The sequence below is a fragment of the Eutrema salsugineum genome, unplaced genomic scaffold (assembly GCF_000478725.1).
Source record: "Eutrema salsugineum unplaced genomic scaffold, Eutsalg1_0 scaffold_2, whole genome shotgun sequence".
Lineage (NCBI taxonomy): Eukaryota > Viridiplantae > Streptophyta > Magnoliopsida > Brassicales > Brassicaceae > Eutrema > Eutrema salsugineum.
Window position 1 is genome coordinate 9,460,436 of NW_006256829.1, and position 25,303 is coordinate 9,485,738.

The 25,303-nt window shown below is 34.1% G+C and overlaps 3 protein-coding genes across 3 annotated transcripts; all 3 read left to right on the top strand.

Moving 5' to 3' along the window:
- Positions 1 to 950: 950 nt before the first annotated feature.
- LOC18018090 (nucleolar and coiled-body phosphoprotein 1) lies at positions 951 to 3,290 on the top strand. Its single transcript, XM_024156929.1, has 6 exons — positions 951 to 1,201; positions 1,336 to 1,400; positions 1,578 to 2,145; positions 2,230 to 2,313; positions 2,400 to 2,461; positions 2,977 to 3,290. Exons 1-6 carry the CDS (start codon positions 977 to 979, stop codon positions 3,080 to 3,082), a joined length of 1,110 nt encoding a protein of 369 aa, XP_024012697.1. The 5' UTR covers positions 951 to 976; the 3' UTR covers positions 3,083 to 3,290.
- A 9,025-nt stretch (positions 3,291 to 12,315) lies between these two features.
- On the top strand, positions 12,316 to 20,475 carry LOC18018091 (calcium-transporting ATPase 8, plasma membrane-type). Its single transcript, XM_006401181.2, has 35 exons — positions 12,316 to 12,429; positions 13,040 to 13,247; positions 13,525 to 13,641; positions 13,729 to 13,765; positions 13,876 to 13,991; positions 14,111 to 14,242; positions 14,353 to 14,442; positions 14,549 to 14,618; positions 14,699 to 14,769; positions 14,860 to 14,943; positions 15,024 to 15,101; positions 15,192 to 15,266; positions 15,381 to 15,464; positions 15,541 to 15,623; positions 15,716 to 15,824; positions 15,921 to 15,976; positions 16,094 to 16,136; positions 16,243 to 16,326; positions 16,438 to 16,563; positions 16,650 to 16,715; positions 16,810 to 16,908; positions 17,148 to 17,258; positions 17,358 to 17,525; positions 17,733 to 17,792; positions 17,917 to 18,081; positions 18,295 to 18,411; positions 18,524 to 18,622; positions 18,751 to 18,888; positions 18,990 to 19,090; positions 19,191 to 19,236; positions 19,323 to 19,457; positions 19,556 to 19,663; positions 19,752 to 19,843; positions 19,957 to 20,063; positions 20,202 to 20,475. Exons 2-35 carry the CDS (start codon positions 13,104 to 13,106, stop codon positions 20,210 to 20,212), a joined length of 3,222 nt encoding a protein of 1,073 aa, XP_006401244.1. The 5' UTR covers positions 12,316 to 12,429; positions 13,040 to 13,103; the 3' UTR covers positions 20,213 to 20,475.
- Positions 20,476 to 22,606: 2,131 nt separating this feature from the next.
- On the top strand, positions 22,607 to 25,004 carry LOC18018092 (nucleotide-sugar uncharacterized transporter 1). The gene is made up of 7 exons (XM_006401182.2): positions 22,607 to 23,023; positions 23,269 to 23,432; positions 23,531 to 23,739; positions 23,822 to 23,915; positions 24,020 to 24,186; positions 24,276 to 24,446; positions 24,576 to 25,004. Exons 1-7 carry the CDS (start codon positions 22,933 to 22,935, stop codon positions 24,841 to 24,843), a joined length of 1,164 nt encoding a protein of 387 aa, XP_006401245.1. The 5' UTR covers positions 22,607 to 22,932; the 3' UTR covers positions 24,844 to 25,004.
- The last annotated feature ends 299 nt before the right edge of the window (positions 25,005 to 25,303 follow it).

Here is a 25,303-nt window from a genome sequence, read left to right on the forward strand (position 1 = left end):
TTTATACAATTGGTTTTTTTCGGAACAAATATCATAAAAATGCCAATTTCATATTCCCGGTAAACTTATCAGTATACCGTTTAAAAAAAAAAACTCTATTGCCATTTCAATTATATAATTGATCATTTTCTTTTTGCGACCTAACATTTCCATTACTTGTTATCCTTCCTGAGAGTTTCTTGCTAATGTTTCTTGTCTTTGGTTTGACAGAATCTAATCTGAATTTGGGAAACCGAGCGAAAGCTACTTGTGGTGCTTGCCAAATGCGAGCCTCTCGAAATATTAACGTTCTCTCTATGAAAGAGAAAGGGTGTTAGTGTTATCGTCTACCATTTAATTAATAAAACTATACATACAAGTTACTTCAAATCCGCAAAAGGTTTTTCATTGAACGACCCGAAAAAATAAAAAAGACACGATCATCGTATCGGCCCAAAAGTTTAGAAGCAGATATCCAAATACAAAAAGTTGTCTCTGCCTAAACCCAACAAATCTCGGCCCAAACGCAGTACTAAAACGTTTGGTTAATGTTTTTTAAACAAAGGATTGAATTGTTTTCAAATATTTGTACTAGAAAGTAGTTAGATGTATATTCATTCAAGTGTTAATCATTATTTTTCTTTTTCAACAACATGCATTCCAATGATAAAATACAAAGATAACACTACCACAAAACGTTATCCTACATACCGTGATCAAGCATCTTTTTTTTTTTTTTTGTTCAAAATTAAACCGTGACCAACCAAGCATCTCTTAATAAACAAATTTCGTGAATGATGATCATTTTATAATTTTTGGAATAGTCTATAGTATGAAACGGGCCTAATTACACAATCGAGTCGGGTTTAAAACGGGCCGAGTAAAGCCCTAATTTCTTCCTAAATCGGGTCGGGTCTTCATCGGGTTTTGCCATTTATGCGCCTCGGTTACAAGGAACTTGTCCTAAGCTCAGATTGTCGACACAAGCTTCATACATATGCCCAAAACCCTAGCAGCGGAACCTTCTTCAAACACCTTAAACCCAGCCCTCTTAGCTCTCAAGCCTCGCCAAGTGTTGATCTGCAGACCAGTTATGGGGAAAGAGAGCAAAACCTTGAAATCGGAGCAGAAGGTTCTTCTTCTTCGCTCAATAGCTCAGTACTTGGAGCGATGTGGCTTTTCTAAATGCTTCAAGAAATTGCTCTCCGAAGCCGAAATCGAGGTGTGTACATTCAATCAATTTTCGATTTTTAAGAGACTCCTCTGTTGCTGTTTGGAGATAAAGACTAAAACTTGTTCAATTTTTCGACGGACTAGCTGCTCAATGTTGAGTGTGTTCTTTGGTTATTGTTTCAGAAGAAGGAACTGAACAGTACTTTACCAGACATAGAGGAAATTTATTGCGATTTTTTGAAGAAGAGGTAAGCTTATGTCGCTTATTTCATATATAACAACAAGCTGTTTCCTTTTTAGTTACATTACATTTTTTTTTGTTGTTGTCATGCTCGGAAGATATAAATTGAAGGGTTTACTGGTTGATTCGTGTTGAAACCGTGATCAATCTGGATTTTCCCTTTTTCTTGTTCTGTATCATGTAGCCATCTCGAAGCTGTGGAGCTGAAAGATGAATCCGGTGATGATGAGATCGCAAATGGGAAGAAGAAAGCAGGAAGTGTAGATCACGAAACTGATAAGAAGGACAAGAAGAAAGAAGTTGCGGTGAATGGAATTCCCAAGGCGGATGCAATGGAAGGCGTAGAGAAAGTAAAGAAGGATAAAAAGAAGAAAAGGAAGGAAACAAAGTTGGAGGTCTCCGAGGAGGAGAAGGTCAAAGAGACTGATGCTGGGATCAAAGACGGACTGAAAGAGAAAAAGAAGAAGAAGAACAAGTCGAAATCTAGTGAGGCTGAGTCTTTGGGTGATGATGATAAGGAGAAAGCCTCCAAGAAAAGGAAAAGATCAGAGCCCGAAGAGACAAAAGAGCAGGCTGAGGATGATGAAGAATCAAAACGTATGAAGAAGGAAGAGAATGCAGTAGAAGCCGACGAGGGTGTTCAAGAAACACCTGTTAAGCAAACTGACGTTCAGGAAAACGGTAATGTTGAGAAAAGCGAAACAAAATCAACAAATAAGAAGTCAGGAAAAGGACTTTCTAACTCAAAAGAGGTAGGTAACCGAGTTTTGCATCAATTGATTTGTTTGGGTTAAGTGATTGTGTAACTGATGCGTTTTTTAAACATTGATTTACAGCCCAAAAAACCGTTTCAGAGAGTGAACGTTGAAGAAGTTGTGTTCACTGACGAAAGGCTTAAAGACAACTCTTATTGGGCAAAGGTTCTATATAATCTCTATTTCTCCTTCTATAGCAATCTTTGTTTTACCAATACTTTTATTGAAGTTTACATCTTTGTGTCTTCTAGGACGGTGCTGATTCGGGATATGGTGCTAGAGCTCAAGAGGTTCTAGGGCAAGTCAGAGGAAGGTAAAGCTCCTCAGCCTTTGGACTTTGTTTTATATAGGAGCTACGCATTGACAACGGGGGACTTTGGGGGTGTTGATTCGGTTGTTATATTTGGTTTGGTTCGGTTATTTCGGGTTTGAAGATTTATAACCAGAGTCACTTTGGACTTTCTAAATCTGAGTTAGGCAATTAGCAATTAGGGGTGTTGATTTGGTTACTATGTTTGGTTCGGATTGCTTATTTGGGGTTTGAAAATACATAACCTAAGTATAATCAAAATATTTCTGGTTCGTTCTGATATGGTTTTGGCAAATTTTCGGTTTCGTTGGTTAGGTTTAGCGTAATAAGTAACTTCATGTATAAAGAATAGATGATTTTCAACAACAATGAATATTTATTTTATTTTGGTTTATTTGGTTTGATTGCACTAGAATTGGTTTAGGTTTGGTACGAAAATGAAGAAATGGATTTAGGTTCATGTCTTGATCTCTGAAATTTTGCTTCTTTGTGTTGGTCTTTATGTAATTATGTTGTAGGGGTTTCCGACATGAGAAGACGAAGAAGAAACGAGGAAGCTACAGAGGAGGAGAGATCGATCTTCAGTCACATTCGGTTAAGTTTGATTATTCAGACGAAGAATGATGATACTCTTGATTGATAAACACTACACTACCTTTCCCCTTTTGACCTATCTTCTTCAATTATCATCTTTTTCTTTTGCTTTGCTTTGCTTTGCTTATTTCAATATGTAAAACCATCGAATCTAAATACCCGAAGAAGGGTTCAAGTTTTGTCTTTGTTAATGGTTTCATTTGAAACTTAGTGAGAACATGATTCAGATTCAGTTTCAGTTTCTTTGTTCACTTAATTAACACTATGAGTCTCTGAGTGAGCACATAACTTGCTGCAGGTGCTTGGCTTTGGGCCTATATGTTTTTGGACTGGGGCGCATTTTGGCCCGGTTTTCAACTTTAATAAAGTCCATGAGTTGCGACTCGAAAATAATAGTAGTTTCTTATAAGAGTTTCAGACAAATCCTCGAGGCAATTATTTCCCTGTTCGGAGAATTTTTCTTTTTTCTCACAAAGAATTTAGTCACCAAAGGAATCTATTTAGCCGACATATATATATATATATATGTACTGTATGTTTGTTGTACTTCGCAAATGTATTGAGATATTTGTTCCTCTTTGCTTTCTAATCAATTTACTTTGATATTTCATTCAAATAGTTTCCTCATATTAAAAGCATCTGTTTTTCTGTGACACATTTAATATCTTATTGATAATGATTTGATTTGTCAATGGTGCTTGATTCTATACTTTCTAATCAAATTTAGTAGAAAGTAATGGGGGAAAATAAAGTAAAGAAGAGTATCTTTGTTTATGGTGTCTTGCGTTTTGGTTAGGCAAAGTGTGAGTTTCTTCTTTATCTTGATCTCATTAAATTAATCACTCAAAGTTGTTATTCGAGTCATTAAAAAAATACTACTTTAGAAATTATTATTTATGTGTCGGCTGGTTCTTTTTCTTAGCAAGTATTTGTAATATTTTTAATATCTATATATTTATTTGTGTAGTGATTTGTCGTGTTCACAGCGAGTTTCACAACTTTTTGCTTACGTGTCAACTCTAGAATGAGTTTCAATCGTAAAAAAATCGATTAGTCTCATTTTGCAATTACATGTCATTTTTTAATTGGTTCTTAACTGATGATGTATAAAAAATAACTTAAAACAAACCGGTCTAAATTATTATGATTTAATGTTTAATTTCGCTGTCAAATTAAACCGAATCTAAAATTTTATAAAACAAAAATTTCAAAAAAATAAACAAACACTTTTTTTTAAGAAAAAAAAATATTATATCTTTTAGTGTTTACCATTTCTTATGTTTCCAAAATTTAGAAAAATTAACAAAAATGTAAAAAATAAATAAAAAATAAAATCTATATACTTAATTGTGTAGTGATTTTCTTACGTGTCGTGCTCACAGCGAGTTTCACAACTTTTCGCTTACGTGTCAGCTCTAGAATGAGTTTTAATCGTAAAAAGACCGATTAGCCTCATTTTGCAATTACATGTCATTTTTTAATTGGTTCTTAACTGATGATGTGTAAAAAATAACTTAAAACAAACCGGTCTAAATTATTATGGTTTAATGTTTAATTTCGCTGTCAAATTAAACCGATTCTAAAATTTTATAAAACCAAAATTAAAAAAATAAACAAAAATGTTTTTTTTAAGAAAAAAAAATCTACTATATCTCTTAGTGTTTACCATTTCTTATGTTTCCAAAATTTAGAAAAATTAACAAAAATATATAAAAAAAGTGAAATCTATTTAAAAAGTAAAATGTTGTTTCAAAACAAAAATAAAATAAAACTGAAATTTAGAAAAAAAAACTTTAACAAAAAAGTTGAAAAATATATATATATATATATATAACTAATGGAATGACGATATTTGTGATGTTTAAAACATATAAAAATGATCAAAATAGAATAAATTCATACCGTACTTAAAAAATTATGTCTAAAATACATAAAACAGTGATCAAAAGATCTCAAAACTATTTAAACTAAATTATTTGGATACTATTATGTTTTTATTTACTCTTTTCTATTTTATATTGTTTTCACGATCATGTTTTATAACATTAAAATGTAAGGAATCTAATAAACAAACATACTTAAGAATAAAAAAACAAATGAATGCAACCTATTATCAGATTTTCAAACAATCAAATAGAAATTATATTAGTCCGCGCAAGGTATGAGAAAGTTAACTAGTGATGTTTTGATTTACAGAAAATAAGCAACCATTGCGTGAAGTTGTGTTATTTTTTAATATTTATTAGTTGTGATTAGTTAATATGTTCCTCAAACTCCCACTATATCATAAACTGTATTTTCTCTTGCATTATTTGGTAAATGCCATTTATGAAGGTCGAAAATTAGTTTTTTTTTGCCTGTCCTTGTTGAGCCTCAGGCAAGGCTATCTTTTTCTGTATCTCAAACTTAATTCCAAAATTGTGACAATGTTTACATCTAAGTATAAAGTGACGTTGGCCATAATCCGATTAGCACCTCGGACAAATCATTACAATCTTATAACGTACGGTCTGAAAACAAAAGGAAGCTGATATCGTTGGAATTTAAAAAGTAGAAGTAATTGTAGAAAATAGTGTCTTTCAGATCAGAATTATAAATTAGACAGACGACAATTGACTTTTATTTCTTTGGAAAAGGACAACTGAATTTTGGATCATGTTATATATTGTCTAACCGAAATATATGCATTAGATCAATGCACTTTAAGTCTTGAACATAAGATTTACAATAATTTAAGAATTATAAAATAGCTTCTTTTTTTAAACCATTTGTGTGATGAATTTTAATGTTGTTTTTATCCTATTAAAAGGGATACTTAGTTTTGTGACGTTCCAACTGCCATTATCGATAAACCACACGTTTTCTTTCGGTCAGTATAGGTTCACTTTTGTTCCATTGCCGGTGTATTATTTTGGAAAGTTTCAAAAAAATTGTTTATTAACCATATAAAAATCACAGTTATATATTCTTTCATGTTCTGGCCACACTTGTCTAAATTCGGCTCTAGTACCATCATATCACAATTGTAATGGTTCTATTTATGGAATATGGTGGTGCATTTATATTTTTTTTTTGTAATTTATCTCAACGAAATTCAAATAAACGTCCTTTAACACGATCAATCCAAAGATGGGTAGCGGAAAGATTTAAAAAAAGATCGTTGTGATCTGCAGAGTGCAGGGTTAGTATCTACACGCAGAGAAGACGTGGAAGTATGGCGGTCGAGATATTACAAGTTATATCAAAACTGAATTGATGATTCGAATGTAAAGTTATATAGACTTACTCCGTCGGAGATTATGGTTTTGGTATGCAATGAAGACGTTGTGCACTTGTGCTATGTGATTGGGATAATTGCAAATCGCAATACTCCTATTGGTAATGTACTATTGCATGAAAAGATTTTTAAATCTAATTGATTTGGTTACCTATATTATTAAAATATATTTATATTTCGTAACTTATACCAGTAAAATTCAAGAATTCATAAATTTGAATGAGAGCAAATTAAAACTGTTGACCTATCATTGTGTCTTGTAGATATGAATAAAGCACGAAGAAATGTTTCGTGGTGCTATCCAGAGTTACTAAACAATTTTTTTTGACGTTTTTCCGAAAGAAGCGCACGAATCGTTTAGATGAAAGTGGGTCCGAACTCCGAAGAGAAGTGTGGCTTACATGAACGATGGAGGTTGAGATTTTCCAGTTTTTTTTCATAGTCACGATCAACTAAGTAGGTGAAAAATCAGATATTTTATAAAACTCAGACTAAACAAAATTTTGGTAACATACACAGATTTAAAATGTTAAGAAAAATATGGTCGACATGCAAATTTTTGTTTTCAAAGTAATTTTTGAGTATATGGTCCCCAAAAAAATCTATATTTTTGGGTGGATGTGTTTAGTAATAATATCACATCCCACCTATAATTTTTTTCCAGATTACGAAATGAACCCCCACTTTTTCTCTTTCGATCAAAGTAGTATTATTATAAATGACAACGACGCGTGATTCATATTAGAGATTAGATGCTCGATGAAGAAACATCTCGAAAAAGAAAAGGTTGTTAGGACTAGAGAAATCAGGTGTATGTATCGTGATTTTAATATCTAAATATTCATATATCTATTTTTGTCGAAAATAAATAATAAACAAAAAAATTATGCCAATAGGTGGTGATGTGGAACACAACCAGTACGGAATATCGTGAGACACAGATGAAAACAAAACAAGAGAATTAAATACTACTAACGACGGATAATAATATATGAATATTTCCCCTTTGATTTGAACAAATCACGCGAAATGTCTTAGACTAATGCGCCCTGAATCAAACTTTATCATTTTTATGCGTAAGAAATTTTCTTATTATCATATTTTGGTTCATTAATGTTTCCTACAGCTACATATAATGTTCAACAAAAAAAATGTCTCCTACATATGGTTTAAGTGTTTAACGTCTGAGGTTTACTTCGTATGGCAACTAATATTGATTCTCTCTCTCTCGTAGAATTATGCTGACACTAATGGCGCCCTTTTTTTTTTAAAAAAAAAGATAAACCTTTAATTACTTTTTTTTTTCTTTTATGATGACCAGTTAGAAAAGAACATTGTCGTTAACAAGAAGAAAGAACGCCGAGAATTAAGAAGTGAACAACAATACTACAATAGTAACATGATAAAGACATTTAAAGAAAACACATAACCAATACACATTTAACTTTTTGTCCAAAAAAATAATCATTTAACTTAAACTCTGTCTCAATTTTCCCTTAGCAGCATCCTCTTGTGAACACATTTTTTGGAGTTTGAAATTAAAAAAAAAAACAAATTTTGGGATTCCTTCTATTTGTTTTTTAGATAATATTTACATATGTAGAGAATAAACGTTCCCAGTTTATCACCAAACACAGATTATTAATACAATCGTGATCTATTATGTTAGTATGTTACGAATAAGTATTACGAAACGTAGCGTTTGGCTTACAGATTTACAGTTTGTAAACAAATATTTGTGTTCTTGTTTTAATTTCTTATCTCTCCAGTGATTAAAATATTACTGTTTTCTCAAAAGTCATAAGGATGTCCCACTAGAGGGGCATCAAGAAGTGACGACCAAAAAAAGGGGGCATCAAGAAGTGAAAATACAATATTTAGGAAGAAAGAAATATATCTGATCCTTAAAACCCCCTATTCAGATCCAGTAAAGTTAAGGCACTACAAATTAATTTTTACACTTCATACAAAAAACACAGAATTCAGTAAACTTACATGAATAAATTAATACCCAAATTATAAGAACTCACTAAATTACACAAAACAAAGATAACTTGATTACTTTTCCCTTATGCTCAAATCAAATAACTTTTTACTTGAACATTGGAGGTTCATCGAAAACATTATACTGAGGTTATCATTATTATTATTTTTTAATTTCAAATGACTTTTAGTGGTACAAGTTCGTTGTGGATGACCCAAACTCTTACACTAACTACAGTTTAATTCTTCTTCTTGAGCTCGTAAGAAACAGAAATGCAAATTCAGTTAACTATCAAAAAGTATACATAAAGTATCCGCTCCCAAACATATACAAGCCCAACTTTTTTTACCTTTACTCAAACATACCGTTTATAAATTAATTATCGAATACAACAGTTGCATTTATCCATTCCAACAATTAGCTTTAACCAATTGAGAGAACAATTATGATAAACTGAAAATGTAGAAAGCCTTCTAGGCAGTGAAGTGTAATTTCATCGTGTTAAATTCTTTCGAAGTTATTTTCTCTTGTAAATATGCATATATTTAATAATGTTCCAAAAAAAAGTTTGCATAGATTTAAATACATTCATCTGGATTATAGACAGTATTTAAATATGACTTCTCCGTAAATAAATAAAAATAATGCGAAAAATTAAACTAGAAATTAATCTACAAATGTACTCAACTTTTATTTTATTTTGTCATTTTAGACTTTTTAATATTGCCTTGTACATTGACCACTTTTCACCTTCGTATTGGAATTTCAAATTTGAACCAGGTTTAGCCCGTGATGACCTTTTAGAGATTACTAATGGGGCAATAAACTCTTAAGACATGTATTTAACTAATGAAGTTAAAAAAAATGGACTTAACTACTGAAAGTAAAGTATGTATCTCGATGGGGTTATCTCATTTTTAAGAGAATTACGATTTACCTTGGTAGGTTTATTTAGACTGCATGGTATATGTCCTTATAGTAAATACTCTTCATTACTGACACAATCGATAGTCTTTTAATAAAATTAGAATACAAATTTTCATTTTTTTTGTCGTCTCACAGCTAAGATACAATCTAGAAACAGATATTAATTTTTTTTGTGTGTGTTCAGTAGATAGGAAAAGTTTAATAAATAAACTGATACAACAAAATTAGTCCTCTCTTGGGACCACAAAAGAAAAGTAAAGGTTTTAATAAAGGTCGTAATTCTCAGTCAGCTATTCAACTGACACGTAAGATAATCGTTTTCCTATAAATCGACACATCATCAATAAGGACAAAGAGCATGACACGTCAGTTTTAAAAAAAAAAAATATACTGTATAGTGGTTACAAACTTACAAACAATGAAACAAAGCTTGCCTGTCTGTAGTCTGTACTGTACTGTACATAGGTATTATTAATATACTATCACACACTTAATTATTATGGTTGGTTAACGAATAATATCGACTACTATTCGAATTAAAAATATGAGAAATTCCATCACAAATCTAATCTATACTTTACAGGTGCTCCTAGTGGGTCTCAGAGCTTTACAGAACTCTCTACGCGTATTAAAAAAAGGGACCCCGTAAGATATTTTCGTTATGATTATTTTGAATAGAAGAACAGCTAAATTAACAATTATGCTTTTACAAAAATTGTTCCGCATACGTGGCATTGGAGACAATGTTGAGTACGAATCGCTCAATATACAACAGTTATTCTAATCGACACTCAGACGAAATTTCTTGTAAGTTTCGTTTATTGGCCGTGTTACCGCGTTTTTTTTGGAAATAAAATTTATCTTTTGTCGCCTGCTAATATCTGGACAATTTATGAGATAAATAAATTAATTAATATCAATGGGTGACTAATATAGTGATTAATCTATTTTCCGATCGTGTCATGAATCTTGAGAATAGAACGTGAATTTTTTTAAAAATGATTTGCTCTATACTCAAGTAAGTCGGTGCATGGCGACAAAGAGTTTGTTGTCACTTGATACCAAGACTCCATACAAAAACGACTACATTCTAAGATGTATCATGTATATATAAATAATGTTTTGACCAGAGAGTCATTTCCATTACAGATACTTCGGATTTCGATTGGAGTCATGGCAGAATTTGATAATTGTCCGACCACGTAATTTATATATTTGTTAAAAGACACTATTCTTTTTGGGTCAACAATAAGGATCAAACACTGCGAAAGGGACTAAAGTTATATCTGAGGTCAAGTTAAAAGAAATAAAGAAACAATTTCGACGTGATTTTTCAAAGGTTTGATCGAAAAAAGCATTAAAGTAGATTAACCAAAAATAAAAGGTCAGATTACATTAACCATTGGAGAATTAACCATTAGAGAATGAAGGTTCTATACAAAATAACATTCCTTATTAAATATATTTTAGAAATAAAATATTATTTACAGATTCAGTATTATGGGCTATTAATTTAACTAAAATATAATTTTCGTAAAGTCCAGTAATTTTGAAAACGAAATGTGTGTTTTACGGATTCAATATTATGGGCCGTCAAAGTCCAATCTTAAAATAAATTTGTAAAAACTGAACTAAAAATATTATTATAGAATTTTATTGATGATAAGATTTTTGTGAATCAAATTTACGAAAAAGATTAAAGATAATTTTTAAGTGGTTGGAATTAATTTATATTCGCATCGAGATAATCTTATCATCTGTGGTTTAGATTTACGGAGAAAGATTGAAGATAATTTTTAAGTGGTTAAAATTCATTTATATTCATATCGAGATAAGCTTGTCAGTAGTATAAATATATATATATGTTTCATGTTAAGAAGATAGTTTCACCTAAATTATTTTCTCTTCGACATTTCTTATCGGTTCTTGTACACACTGATAATGTAAGTGATTATTTCATTGTCTTTGAATAATTTCTATGTAAATTTCATTTGAATTATTTTCTTTTCGACATTTCTTATTGGTTCTCGTACACACTGATAATGTAAATGGTTATTTCATTGTCTTTGAATAATTTCTATGTAAATTTAGTTTATATATATGCATATTGAAGAGTACAAATATGTTAAATCTTTGTAATGGTAACATCTATAAAGTTTCTTTGTTGACAAACGTTTTTATTTTTCGTCACATTTATTCTGTTGATTGATTTAGAAATCATACTTTTTATCCTCTAAAAATTATACTTATTATAAGAAAATTTTGAAAATAAAATTGATTTAAAATATAGAAATTATGTATATTATAATTTATATAGATCAGTGGTGGTTGATTATATTTTAACCTTTTTTTAATTTATTCAGAGTAACATAATACAGTATGATCAATCAAATATATTGACTAATTGAAATCTAACCAAAAATTTTAAATCTAATTGTTTAATGATTTTGGAGAAACTTTTACTTTTTTTTGTCAAAAGAATTGTTTTGTTCAACATCCTTTCTTTTCATTAGTGTTTTTGTTATACAGAAAATATATTTTGTAGCATTTTGAAATATTGAATAATTTTGTTTATTCAAATTGATTTAAAATTTTCTTATGTAAGATTAAAAAAGATTTATTTTACACTTAATTGATTATTGGGTGACAGACATTCTAGATTTTTTAGTTTTTAAAATCTATTAATCAAATTTAGACAAACACATGGTTTAAACCGGCAAGTGGTCAACAATCGGTAAAGATTTCAGAGGAATTATATTCTTGGTTAACTTTATCTATTATCAGATAGAATAGATTTAATTAATTAAAGGATTAATACGGAGATATTTTTATATTAATAAAAATAATGAGTACGGTAATAAATTTATACCACTACGAGCATTTATTTTGCGCGTGCCACGTTGCGTAGTTGTCAAGAAAAAGAAAAAGGAAATACCCAGATAACGGCCCAAGGGCTATTCTTCTATTTAGTGTAATATTAGGATTTTACCCATTAAACCTAGATCTATCTATACATATATGTGTATAGATATATATATATATATTTGCTACTGTTCTATTAATCCAATTTTTATTCTTTATTTTCCCCAACTTTATTTTCCCCAACTTCTTCTTCTCTCCACCGAGAAAGTTGAATACGGCGAGAACAAGTAGCGTTTTCCGGCGAACTAACAGGCATTTTCTCTCTAGGTATAAACGAGTTGTTCTCGTTCTCGGTATTCGTTTAACCGACTTGGGAACCGAGTTTCGTATTTCGACTAAAAAGCTATATTAAGTAAATTATTTTAATTATTATTTTGTTTAAAATTAAGATTTGCAGTGTTGGTCGCTTTGTCTCCTTTGTTCTTCTTCTTCGTCTTCTTTAGTCTTACTTGTTTTGAATTTTTGTTGACTAATCGAGTAACCGCTTTGAGCGTTTTTTTCTCGTGGTGGGTGAGAGAGACCTCGCTTTCATCGGTTTTTGATTTTTATATATGTTCGATTTTTCATGATATTGTTGTGAATCAAAGCTAATGTCTACGAGTTTGGAAGAAATCTGAGAAAATTTCTTTGGTTAATTTTGTTCTCTCAGCGAAGAAGGTTTGGTTTCGTCGCACAAATTTCTATTCCCCTTTTTGTTTGGATTTCTATTTCTCAGTATTTTCCTGAAGATACTTTGTTTCGAAGAGATATTTTACTTTTTTTTTTCCGGGAGAAATTGCCTTTTTCCTGCTTGCTATTTCACGTGGTTGTCGAAAGCAGAAGCAACCTTTAAACAGCAAACTTGCTTATCTTTTTTTTTTTTTTTTTTTTTTCTCAGTGGGTTTCGTTTTAGGGATTGAGTGGTTTCTTCACTTTGTGGCGTTTTCTCTCCTGCGACTACGATGACGAGTCTCTTCAAGTCATCGCCGGGAAGGCGCCGGGGAAGCGATTTGGAGTCCGGCAAGAGTGACAACGCCGACTCCGACTCCGACACTTTCTACATCCCTTCCAAGAATGCTTCCATCGAGCGACTTCAACAGTGGAGAGTAAGAGCTAGTCCTTATTTCCATTCCTCTTGTAAACTATTGCTTGTTTCTTCTTTGTGGCTCTGCGTCTACTTTGTACTGCAGAATTTACACTGAATCTATAGATGCCATTTTTATTTTTTTTGGCTTTTTTGGCTCAGTTGTGATAGGGCTTTTGGATTAAGTGCGATGATAATGCTTGTTTATCTGCAATCAGTATTGTCGTTGATGTTGTGATATGTTTCTTAATTTGATTGTTGTTTATGTTTGCGCCAACAATGAATGATGTTAATCGCAGAAAGCTGCGCTTGTGCTCAATGCCTCACGGAGATTCCGTTACACCTTGGACTTGAAGAAGGAGCAAGAAACGAGAGAAATGAGACACAAGATCAGAAGTCACGCTCATGCTCTCTTGGTAAATTTACTTTGCGGCTGTTGAATCATGGTTTTAGTGTGATTTTGAGCTTTTTTAACTCATTAGTCTCTTTTGTTTCATTGTTAGGCTGCGAATCGTTTCTTGGATATGGGGCGTGAGCAAGGTAATTTGGGCAAACTGTATGCTTTTGTGCTGTGCATAATCTGGTTCTGAATTGTGGAAAATAACGTCTTTATACTTAACCTTAATTGGTGTGGTTTTCTTTCTCTTCAGGTGCTGAAAAACCAACAGCTGCTGCAACTCCAGCTGGTGAATTTGGAATTGGACCTGAACAGCTTGTGTTGATGTCGAAGGATCATAACGTTGCTTCCCTGCAGCAATATGGAGGGGTAAGATCTCAGTCTTGAACCGGTTCTTATAACTACGGTGCTTATCTCTACTCTCTTTCTTGCTGGTTTGTACTTTATCTTATTGTTATGCTCGAAATGCTGGTGGGAAATTGCATCAGGCTCAAGGATTGTCAGATTTGCTCAAGACAAATACTGAGAAAGGTATCAGTGGGGATGATGATGACTTGCTAAAGCGCAAGACCACTTTCGGTTCAAACACCTATCCTCGCAAGAAAGGGAAAGGGTTTCTGGTACGAAGTTACATATGTATTATTAGTTATTTAGTTTTGTGTTGCTTCAAGTTAGTTTTTCCCTGTTCACTTTCTCATAAAGCCTGCTGGTTTCTTGTTTTTCATCACAGAGGTTTCTCTGGGATGCTTGCCATGATCTCACTTTGATCATTTTGATGGTGGCTGCAGTAGCGTCTTTAGCGCTTGGGATAAAAACAGAGGTTTGTTGATAAAATTAATCAACTAAATCGGCTCTTCCTTCTTTTAAAAGTGTAATGTCAACTGTCTTACATAATCTTGTTTATTTTGGATAACAATCATCTACAGGGTATCAAAGAAGGATGGTATGATGGAGGAAGCATTGCATTTGCAGTGATACTTGTGGTTGTCGTGACAGGTAATTCTAACCTGTACCTCTGAATTACTTAGGGAATGACTTTCGTAGTTTTTTTTCTGATGCTTTCTCCTCCTTCGCAGCTGTCAGTGACTACAAACAGTCGCTCCAGTTTCAGAACTTGAATGATGAAAAGAGAAACATACATCTGGAGGTATGAATTTGCACTAGTGTAAATTTTGTCTCATACTTTCCCTTTCTTGTTTCCTTTCTTACTCTACAAGTTCTGTTAATTGCTGCACAGGTGATAAGAGGTGGAAGACGTGTGGACGTTTCAATCTACGACCTTGTGGTTGGTGATGTCATACCCTTAAACATTGGCAATCAGGTAAGTGATCTAGTCCTCCTTTCAATTTTGTTTTCTTCTATATTACCATGTATCTAACTAAATTTTGAAATCATCTTTAGGTTCCTGCAGATGGAGTGCTGATAGCTGGCCACTCTCTTGCCCTTGATGAGTCTAGCATGACTGGAGAGAGTAAAATCGTATGTCTTTGTTTCCTATGATTCTAAGTTTTGATTTTCTCGTTTCTTTTTGGTATAACTCTTAACAGTATATTCCCCTCTTTTCTTTAGGTTAACAAAGACGCTAACAAGGACCCGTTTCTAATGTCTGGCTGTAAAGTGGCAGATGGAAATGGTGTTATGCTGGTAGGATTCCTCCCTAATTTTCTTGTTCTATAGCAGAAAATGCTAATAGAAAAAATATAAAGTTAAAACACTCCTCCATTTCTTATGATAAGTGTGCTCTTTTCTTTTTGCAAGGTTACTGGTGTTGGAGTCAACACTGAATGGGGATTGCTGATGGCCAGTATTTCTGAAGACAATGGTGAAGAAACTCCCTTGCAGGTAGATTTCTTAAATCACTGTTAATCGATCTTTTCAGTTTTACAAATCGAGCTAATCTTTGACGGGCTTGAACCAGGTGCGCTTAAATGGGGTGGCTACTTTTATTGGTTCCATTGGCTTAGCGGTTGCTGCTGCTGTGCTAGTGATTCTTCTGGTTCGGTATGGATAGTCTTTGCTTGTTATTATTTTGGAAATCCATATCATCATCACTGCATGCGAACAATTCTAAATGTTGCCTCTTTGTTTTACAGATATTTTACCGGTCACACCAGAGACATTCGTGGGGGTCCTCAATTTGTTAAAGGAAAGACAAAAATCGGCCATGTAGTTGATGATGTGATCAAAGTTATTACTGTAGCGGTATGTTTCCTAGTTATCCATTTTAGTCTAATAGGGAGCTTGCACTAAAAGTCTTTAATAGTCTTTAAAACTCCTAATACTCTGCTATTCGTGCAGGTTACAATTGTCGTAGTGGCAGTGCCTGAGGGTCTTCCATTGGCTGTTACTTTAACGTATATATTTTCTATTTTCTATTTTCAACTACTTTTTTTTGTCTAGTTTCATAGTTTAGAGAGTTCATTTCTCTCTGCTGATTATATCTGCTTTTCTCCTATTTTGTTTCGTTTCAGCCTTGCCTACTCAATGAGGAAAATGATGGCAGACAAGGCTTTGGTATGATTATTTTACCGTCTTCTATCTCTCCTGTGTGATGGCAGGGAACGATACATAATTCTTTTAGCCATTCGATTATATAGCCTGACAAAAAGGTCATGTGCAGGTGCGGAGGCTATCTGCTTGTGAGACAATGGGTTCTGCCACCACTATTTGCAGCGATAAAACTGGAACACTAACTTTGAATCAGGTGTGTTTCGTGTTTACAAATCTTTGTTCTTGTTCTATGTTAGAGTAATAGACTCGAGTGAACAGTTCACCACGTGATGTTTCTAAATGTTTTTCTTTACCTAAAAACTAGATGACAGTGGTTGAGTCTTATGCCGGGGGCAAGAAAACAGATACTGAACAATTGCCAGCCACTATCACTTCGTTATGCGTTGAAGGAATAGCTCAAAACACGACTGGTAGTATTTTCGTCCCAGAGGTAAGTAGTTTTAATACGTTAAGAATCAGACTTTCTAGATAATTTCCTTAGCATTCTTTTTGTTAAAGAAGACAAGGCTCATGCAGGGCGGTGGTGATTTAGAGTTCTCTGGTTCACCAACCGAAAAAGCCATTCTTGGCTGGGGAATTAAGGTTTGTTTTTATTGTTTTCTAGTTTCGAACACAGTTTTATCATACCTATATGAATATATGATGACGATTGATTTGTGTGCTCTCTCTCTTTCAGCTGGGAATGAATTTCGACACAGCCAGGTCGCAGTCTTCTATTCTTCATGCTTTTCCGTTTAACTCGGAGAAGAAACGTGGTGGTGTCGCAGTAAAAACGGTAACATCTCTGCTGCTATAATATATATACTATTATGGGGAATAATACCACCTCTCTTGTCTTGGGATTTTTGTACTCTATTTACGTAAGGTTCCGTGCTAATAATAACCTGCGAATCTACTATTACTAGATAGTCAAAATAATATCGATGCAGTTAAAAGTGATTAGGCTCTCTCAGTTCTCTATAAGCACAATTCAGTTTTTTTATTTGACTTTTTCTTCTTCTGATTACTTTTCAGGCTGATGGCGAAGTTCATGTTCACTGGAAAGGAGCTTCTGAAATCGTCCTGGCATCATGCAGAAGCTACATCGATGAGGATGGTAATGTGGCACCAATGACTGAAGACAAGGTTTGTGAAAAGTTTTACCAACCCTCTAATATTGGGCGTTATCTGTATGATTCTGCGATTACCCTTTGGGTTGTCATGACACTTGCCCAATGTTTCCAGGAATTGTATTTCAAGAAAGGTATTGAAGAGATGGCTAAAAGAACCTTACGATGTGTCGCACTGGCCTTTAGAACCTTTGAGGCTGAAAAGGTCCCAACTGGCGAAGAAGTAGAAAAGTGGGTACTTCCAGAGGATGACCTTATTTTACTGGCTATAGTAGGCATAAAGGTGAGTATTAATTTGGTTTATTTATGTACATTTTACTTTTAACTTGTGGTATTGTGGTGGCTCTCTTACTTAGAGATCGCTTTTACTGGCACTTCACATTACGTAGTATTCCATATATATTTTTGCACTTCAGACATCAACTCGCATGTCATTTCCTCAAATAATTTTTGGTAGTGTTTCTGATGGAAATGTTTGAAATCTGCACAGGATCCATGTAGACCAGGAGTCAAAGATTCAGTTCAGTTGTGTCAGAATGCTGGTGTCAAGGTGCTTCTTCTGTTCGATTTGAATATAACAAAAAAAGCCAGAAAAGCCCATTCCGATATATTTTTTCCTTGCTAGCCTACTAATAACGCTGCATGATAACTTCTTAATATTTGTCGATGTTCAGGTCCGTATGGTTACTGGTGACAACGTCCAAACTGCCAGGGCTATTGCCTTGGAGTGTGGAATATTAACTTCAGATGCAGAAGACTCCGAGCCTAATCTCATTGAAGGAAAATCATTCCGCGCCATGACCGATGCAGAAAGAGACAAAATTAGCGACAAAATATCGGTACTGTTCACAACACTTTTTTCTAATTCTTAAGTTTGAATGTGTTGGTAGGTTTTTGAATCTCTTAATCTCGTTCTATGTAGAGGTTTGGCCTGTCTTTAGGCCTGACCCAATACAGATATTCTCTTTGAACAGCGGATGCATTGCTTATTGTAATATGATATAGTAGTAACAGCCTAAACTGAAATTTACTTGGTTGTTTCACTTGTGAAGGTTATGGGCCGATCGTCGCCTAATGACAAGCTTCTGCTGGTACAATCTCTAAGAAGACGTGGGCATGTTGTTGCTGTCACCGGAGATGGTACAAATGATGCTCCTGCATTGCATGAGGTAAACAATTGGAAGAAGTTTACTAAAATTTAACTGATTATGTTGAAGTCTATGCTTATTCAGAAAGCCTTTTTTTCTGATTTGGTGTTGGACTTTTTGAGTGGATTTACAGGCAGATATTGGTCTTGCTATGGGAATAGCAGGAACAGAAGTGGCTAAAGAAAGTTCGGACATCATCATCTTGGATGACAACTTTGCTTCCGTTGTCAAGGTTTGTTCAAATTCACTCATTTTTTCTTCATCATAGACTCACTTAGTTGTCTCAAGTTCTGCAAAACACATAGTCTGATTATTCGCTGTTCCAACCTTTAAACTTGGGGTGGCTTCTGATATATACAGGTTGTTCGCTGGGGACGGTCAGTCTACGCCAACATTCAGAAATTCATCCAGTTTCAGCTCACAGTCAATGTCGCCGCTCTCGTCATTAATGTTGTAGCTGCTATATCAAGTGGCGACGTTCCACTTACCGCTGTGCAGGTTTGAGTTTCTGTTGCATTTGGCTCTTTTCTAAGAGTTCATCTCTCAAACTATATGTATAATGTTTTGCTCATACATTTGGTGTTTTCTTTAACATACAGCTTCTCTGGGTTAATCTGATTATGGACACTCTTGGAGCTTTGGCTTTGGCTACTGAACCACCCACTGATCACCTCATGGGGAGGCCTCCCGTTGGCAGAAAGTATTGTTCTTCAGCTTTTGTTTGGTTTCTCACAATCAAATTAAATAAGACATTTGGTTATTGTTCGATGTGTTAATTTGCTCTGACTTACCTTTTGCAGAGAACCTCTTATTACGAACATCATGTGGAGAAACTTGCTGATTCAGGTAAAAAAAAATCGATGAATAAACTCTCTGCATGTATGGAATTTAACCCTTAGTAATAAAAAGTTGAAACTGTATAAATTTTGTAGGCTACCTATCAAGTGAGTGTTTTGTTAGTTCTCAATTTCCGAGGCGTAAGCATACTTGGCCTTGAGCATGAAGTTCCTGAACACGCCACCAGAGTGAAGAACACAATTATCTTCAACGCCTTTGTTCTCTGCCAAGTGAGTTAATTTAAATCGAGTTTCTTCTTTTACCGTATAAAACGAGTGTGTAAATCGCATATGTTTATCATTTTTTTCTTCTTTTCTTGGGTTAACAGGCTTTCAACGAGTTCAATGCTCGAAAACCAGACGAGAAGAACATCTTCAAAGGCGTTATCAAGAATCGTCTCTTCATGGGAATAATAGTCATAACTCTCGTCCTCCAGGTAAAGAAATTGGTCCATCACAAAAACAAATAATAATTTGCATCATATTAACCTTACTAAATCAAAATGTATTATTTTTGTTTGTCAGGTTATCATTGTTGAGTTCCTCGGCAAATTTGCGTCCACAACGAAACTTAACTGGAAACAGTGGCTCATATGCGCTGCCATCGGTGTGATCGGGTTAGTCTTATTATTATACTGTTTTACAGTTATACATGTTGATACGTATTTATATAGTATATGCATGTTGAATCATAGCTAACGTTGTAGTCGAACCTTTATAATTTGACCAGTTGGCCTCTTGCTCTCGTCGGGAAATTCATTCCGGTGCCAAAAACTCCTCTCAGCAACAAACTCTCAGCACTAAAATGCTGGGGCAAGAACAAATCATCTGGAGAAGGTAACAACTTACACTAGCCTTTTGCGATTTAATCATTGTACAAAGGCAAAGTTGGGTTTGGTTGTTTGTTCCCTTATCTTTGGGCCAATTTTTCGTATTTTTTAAAGTATTAACAATTTTTTCTTTCTTTGTCCGCAGGTTCACTCTGATTTGAAGGCCGGTTAATCGCAAGACACCCGTGAGTGCTACTTTAGGACTAACAGAAAACAATGTTTGGTTTGTTTATGGGATTAGTTTGATATTTTCCGAAAGTACAGTTTTTCGGGGTTTGTCGATGGCGGGCAAGTTTGGATATCTGGTTTTTCTTTTTTCCTTTTTTTTTTGTAAGGATGATTCATTACCTTTGGAATATTTACTGGTGATGATTTTTTTTTTTTTAATCAAGAAATATCAAAATTGTTTAGGCGTTTGTGTTACTTCTGTTACATGCAAAATGCGTGATCTTTTTATTTTAACTCTTGTATTTGATTCATTAATAACCGAAATGAAAAGAGTTTCAAAGCAAAATGCATAAACAAGAACGAAACCAGAAGGTATTTTCCAAGAAAAAAGGGAGAAAACAGAGGACACACTGAGCAAAGGAAACCCGAAAAGGCCGACATAAGATATGATGAATGGCTAAAGCTGCTCTTCATATAGACTAACAGTTAGCAGCTTCAGACTCGATGAGATGGTGAAGCCAAGAGGGGCCGCCTCTAGGCGCAATGCGTGTGATGTTAACGTCGTACTTTCAGCTCGACAGTTATTAGTATTGTGTCCTCATAATTAAAAATTCGAGATTGAAATTTGCTTAATCATTTTCACATTTTACGTAGAAAAGAAACGGAATTAATGATATTGAGGCCTCTAGGTAGGCCCTATATTTAGGATAGAGACTCTACGCGGCCGATAAGCTTCAATATTCTCTCAGTCTGGATAGTCAACATTGGGTAAAATATCAATTTGTTCGATACATTTATCTGTTTTGATTTGATCTAAAAGTTCAGATATTCGTAATCTAAGCGAATATTTAAAAATTAAAATAAATCACAAATATTGAACTTTTAAGAGATATGCATTCCTTCTGCTCTATGTAAAAAAGTTATACGCATATCTATAACTTTTAGATTTTTTTATAATTATTACTTTTAAACTTTTTGTTTTTGTCGTTATAATTACTTTTAAACTTCGCGCAACTTTTCTCTCTCTAAAAATCTAGTAAGAGAAAACTTTTTCAAAACTCTTCATTTTTCTTTGGGCGGTGTCCGGTGTTTTCCAATGCTGGCACTGTGCTGTTAATATTCTTCGGATAATAAATTCTGGTGAATCCAGATTTCTTATGTCTATATTTTGTTTGTTTTTTGTTCTCTGACTAAGTTCGGTTTTCCTTTTCCGACTATGATCGGATTTTCTTTTCCGACTAAGATCGGATGATGCGGATCTAGATCTTCTACATGTTTTAATTTCAATTCCATAGGTTAGTGGTCGGGTTTCAGTTCACCAACATCCTTGATTTCTCAATCTTCTTAGGAATCAATCTTCTCTTCTCCGATGTAAATCTTGGGTTATATGAAAGAAGTCTCCTTTGATTGAGAGAGATTTCAAGTCGACAGGAATTTTGTCTGGTGTGTTTAAGCGACGATCGGCAATTCTCGGGATTAACTCTGATGTAACTTGAAGCTCTGATCATCACCTTTGGTACAGCTTTGTAGAAGATCAAGCAACGGTGCATAATCTAAAGCAACGTTATGAAGGCTAGCGTTTGTGATGGTCGCTGGCGGTATTTTCCGGTGACCAGAACTTTCAAGCTCATGCATGACGATCTGCGTTTTAATCTCGACATGTGTTATTTTTTTGATTTTGTACTTCTGCGTGTTTAATACATGTCTATACTTTTCTATCATCGTCTTAATTTGGGTTTTTATGGGCTTAACAGATTGTACCAATGCTTTGCCCTTTTGGGCTTCGTTATAAAACGAATTTGACGGCAAAAAAAAAAAAAAAATTTCTACAGCGCAAAGTGGATATGTAGTTAAATATCCAGATTTTCACTGGATATTTAATAGTATGTATGTAGTTGTAGAACGAATTAGACTGAAAAATATTAATTTGAACCTAACGGAGCGAATTAATTCCACACTACATACAATACATGAGTATCAGCTGAGCTGGCTATTCCACAAAAACGGACGATCAAGAACCGTCAACAGAAACCGTAAAATAGGTCTTACATCGTAATCAGTTCTCGCCACGTAATAAGAAGATTTATCAGTTATATTCGGCTACGGAAATCACTCAGTGATTAACCAGAGAAGCCACTCGATCTTTGTTTTTCTGTCGACTGGTTTCTTTTTGTTTTTGTTTTTATTAGATCGACTACATTTCTTTAATTTTTTTATTCGGTCGACATATTAAAAAATTGTTCGAAAAGAAAGGGAACGCGGAGAAAAGGAAGGAAAAAAAAAAGGGTTAAAAAATGGACGCGTGAAAGAAGAACAAAAGACTGTAGAGAAACACTAGAGCGTGTTTACTCATTACTACTCTCCTCTTCTTCTTTAGTCCCAGACATCGTCGTCTCTCTGTTTATTTTTAATGGTCGGTGAAGAACCGTGATTTGCTCATATCAGGACAAACAAAAAGAAGCACTCCTCAATCTCTCAATTTTCAATCTCAATCTTCCCGTTATTACCGCCACGTGTTTCTCCCTTTCTGTCTCCCTTTTCTTTTGTCTCTTCTCGTCTTCTCTCTAAAAATCTGAATATCTGAGAGTCGAACGAACAATAAACTCCCAACAATCGAAACAGAGACCCATTCTTTCGATTTTCCCCCATCGCTATGTGGGTCAGTGCTGCTTTTCGAATCTGAAAACTAAGCTTGGCCAGAAGGAGCAATGTTATTTACACCCACGATGTTTAGTTCTTGGCTTGGAAGAGATGTGAAGAAGATTCTCAAACGCAAAGACAGTGATGCTGGTGAAAAAGGTAACTGAATAATTAAAAAAAGTAGCTATTTTTACTTTCAATTTCAATTTCGAATTCCTTATTCAAGTTGGATTAGAATTTTTTCTTCGAAAGATCTCCTAATCCTTTCAGGATTATCAAGTCCTGTCTTATAAAACCCAACCCTCCCCTCAAATTTTTAGATTAGGGTTTCATTGTAAGAGATAGAAGAATCTGAGACTTAAATTGCATAACCTTAATTTTGTAAACAATGATTTTGGATTCAGGAAAAGCTCTCGAGGACTTGCGAGCATCCTTATTCAACAAATTCCGTTCACCGGAAACTCCAAAGAGACAGCAGCAACAACAGACACACCGTATATGTGGTCCAACCGTTGCTCTCACTTTCAATTTCTTCGTTGCAATCAGCATTATCTTCATGAACAAATGGGTAAATTTTTAACTTTTAACTCTTTCTTATTAAGCTCATAATCTTCTTCCTTAGTGAAATTTTCATCAAAAGTAATCATCTTTTACTTTTTTGTTCAGGTGCTTAAAAACATAGGCTTTGAGTTTCCAGTGTTCCTCACATTCATCCACTACATTGTAGCTTTTATACTAATGGCTCTTCTCAAATCGTTTTCCCTTCTTCCTGCTGCACCACCTTCCTCCAAATCATCGTCTATCTCGCTCTACACTCTTGGCATTGTAATGTCACTCTCTACAGGACTCGCTAATGTTAGCCTCAAGTATAACAGGTAGGTTTGTGAAAAAATTCTCTATATCTCCTCTGGCTTATCATATATTTGCTGCGTTTCTCACCCGTGGTTTTGTTCTCAGTGTTGGATTCTACCAGATGGCGAAAATCGCAGTTACGCCTTCTATCGTGTTTGCAGAGTTCTTGTGGTATAGAAAGAGAGTTTCTTTCATGAAGGTAACTGAAAATTTTCCTTCTCTGTCTCGTAATGATTAAATCCAAGATTGGATTCATCAAGACTAGAGTTTATAGAAACTAAAAATTTGGTGTTTTTTTTTCAGGTGGTTGCACTTACAGTTGTATCTGTGGGAGTTGCGGTTGCGACTGTAACAGATCTACAGTTTAGTCTGTTTGGTGCTTGTGTGGCATTAGCTTGGATCATACCGAGCGCAACCAACAAAATCTTGTGGTCTAATATGCAACAACGAGAGAACTGGACCGCTTTAGCGTATGTGAATCAGATTCTTGACCTTTTGTTTTTTTCAATTTCTGCTCGCAGTATCTACATCTCTCAACACCGTCTCTCTTGATAAACAGGTTGATGTGGAAGACGACGCCAATTACTCTGTTGTTTCTAGTATCGATGATTCCGTTCTTGGATCCACCAGGCGCTTTATCGTTTGATTGGAGTCTTGCAAATACATCAGCCATCTTTTTTTCCGCTTTTCTCGGATTTTTTCTTCAATGGTCTGGAGCCTTAGCTCTCGGGTAAGTAAACCTTTGTTTGAAGCTTTCATATTAGCAGATTCTTTTGTTGTTGTTTGGTTTGTAGTCGGTACCGAAGACTTATGTTGGAGCTCTAAGTCCGTTTTGTACATTTTTTTTTTTTTGTTTCAGAGCAACTTCTGCAATTACGCACGTGGTTCTAGGACAATTCAAGACTTGTGTCCTCCTCCTTGGAAACTTTTACATTTTTGGATCGAATAGTGGTGTGATTAGCGTTTGCGGTGCGATTGTGGCGATTATGGGGACTTCGTTATATACTTACCTTAACACGAGAGGCCAATCTCTTATTGCTTCGTCTTCTCCTTCAGACAAGAAGTCAAGACTCAGTGATCTTAAAGATGACAAGGATCTTGAACCTTACGGCTCCGAAGCGGTTTAGTCTTAGTCTTGAACATATTTTCTAATATTTTTTAGTATAGTTTTTAGTTAATTTATTCCACGTTCGCTACTACTTATTAGAATTTCTAGTTTCAACTTTTTGTTTTCCTTTTCTGTGTCGATTCTAATTTCTAATTTTTATATCCCTGAAAATAAACAATTGTTTTCTTTTGTTATTAAGTGATTCAGTTGAAATTTTCTCTTTTTCTTTTGTCCTCGAATTGTTACGTTTTTGTCAAATTTTTAGATGTATTTGTGCTAAAATATTTTTAAATTTGATGAAACTTTTTTTAAATCAAATTTATAAAAATAGTTGCATACCAAATCTAACATCTTTTTATTAACATAATTTATGAATTTAATGAAAAGGTATATTCTATTGACCATAATTAGGGGAGTATAGATAAATTAGGAAACGAAACATTAACTCTGCATATATATATATATATATATATATATAT

Coding starts and splice junctions, on each gene's coding strand:
- LOC18018090 (XM_024156929.1), top strand. CDS start 977: ATGCCCAAAACCCTAGCAGCGGAACCTTCTTCAAACACCTTAAACCCA. Junction 1,202..1,335: donor TCTCCGAAGCCGAAATCGAG/GTGTGTACATTC, acceptor TTATTGTTTCAG/AAGAAGGAACTGAACAGTAC. Junction 2,462..2,976: donor CTAGGGCAAGTCAGAGGAAG/GTAAAGCTCCTC, acceptor ATTATGTTGTAG/GGGTTTCCGACATGAGAAGA.
- LOC18018091 (XM_006401181.2), top strand. CDS start 13,104: ATGACGAGTCTCTTCAAGTCATCGCCGGGAAGGCGCCGGGGAAGCGAT. Junction 13,992..14,110: donor CCCTGCAGCAATATGGAGGG/GTAAGATCTCAG, acceptor AAATTGCATCAG/GCTCAAGGATTGTCAGATTT. Junction 15,267..15,380: donor ATGGAAATGGTGTTATGCTG/GTAGGATTCCTC, acceptor TCTTTTTGCAAG/GTTACTGGTGTTGGAGTCAA.
- LOC18018092 (XM_006401182.2), top strand. CDS start 22,933: ATGTTATTTACACCCACGATGTTTAGTTCTTGGCTTGGAAGAGATGTG. Junction 23,024..23,268: donor CAGTGATGCTGGTGAAAAAG/GTAACTGAATAA, acceptor TTTTGGATTCAG/GAAAAGCTCTCGAGGACTTG. Junction 24,447..24,575: donor TCTGGAGCCTTAGCTCTCGG/GTAAGTAAACCT, acceptor TTTTTGTTTCAG/AGCAACTTCTGCAATTACGC.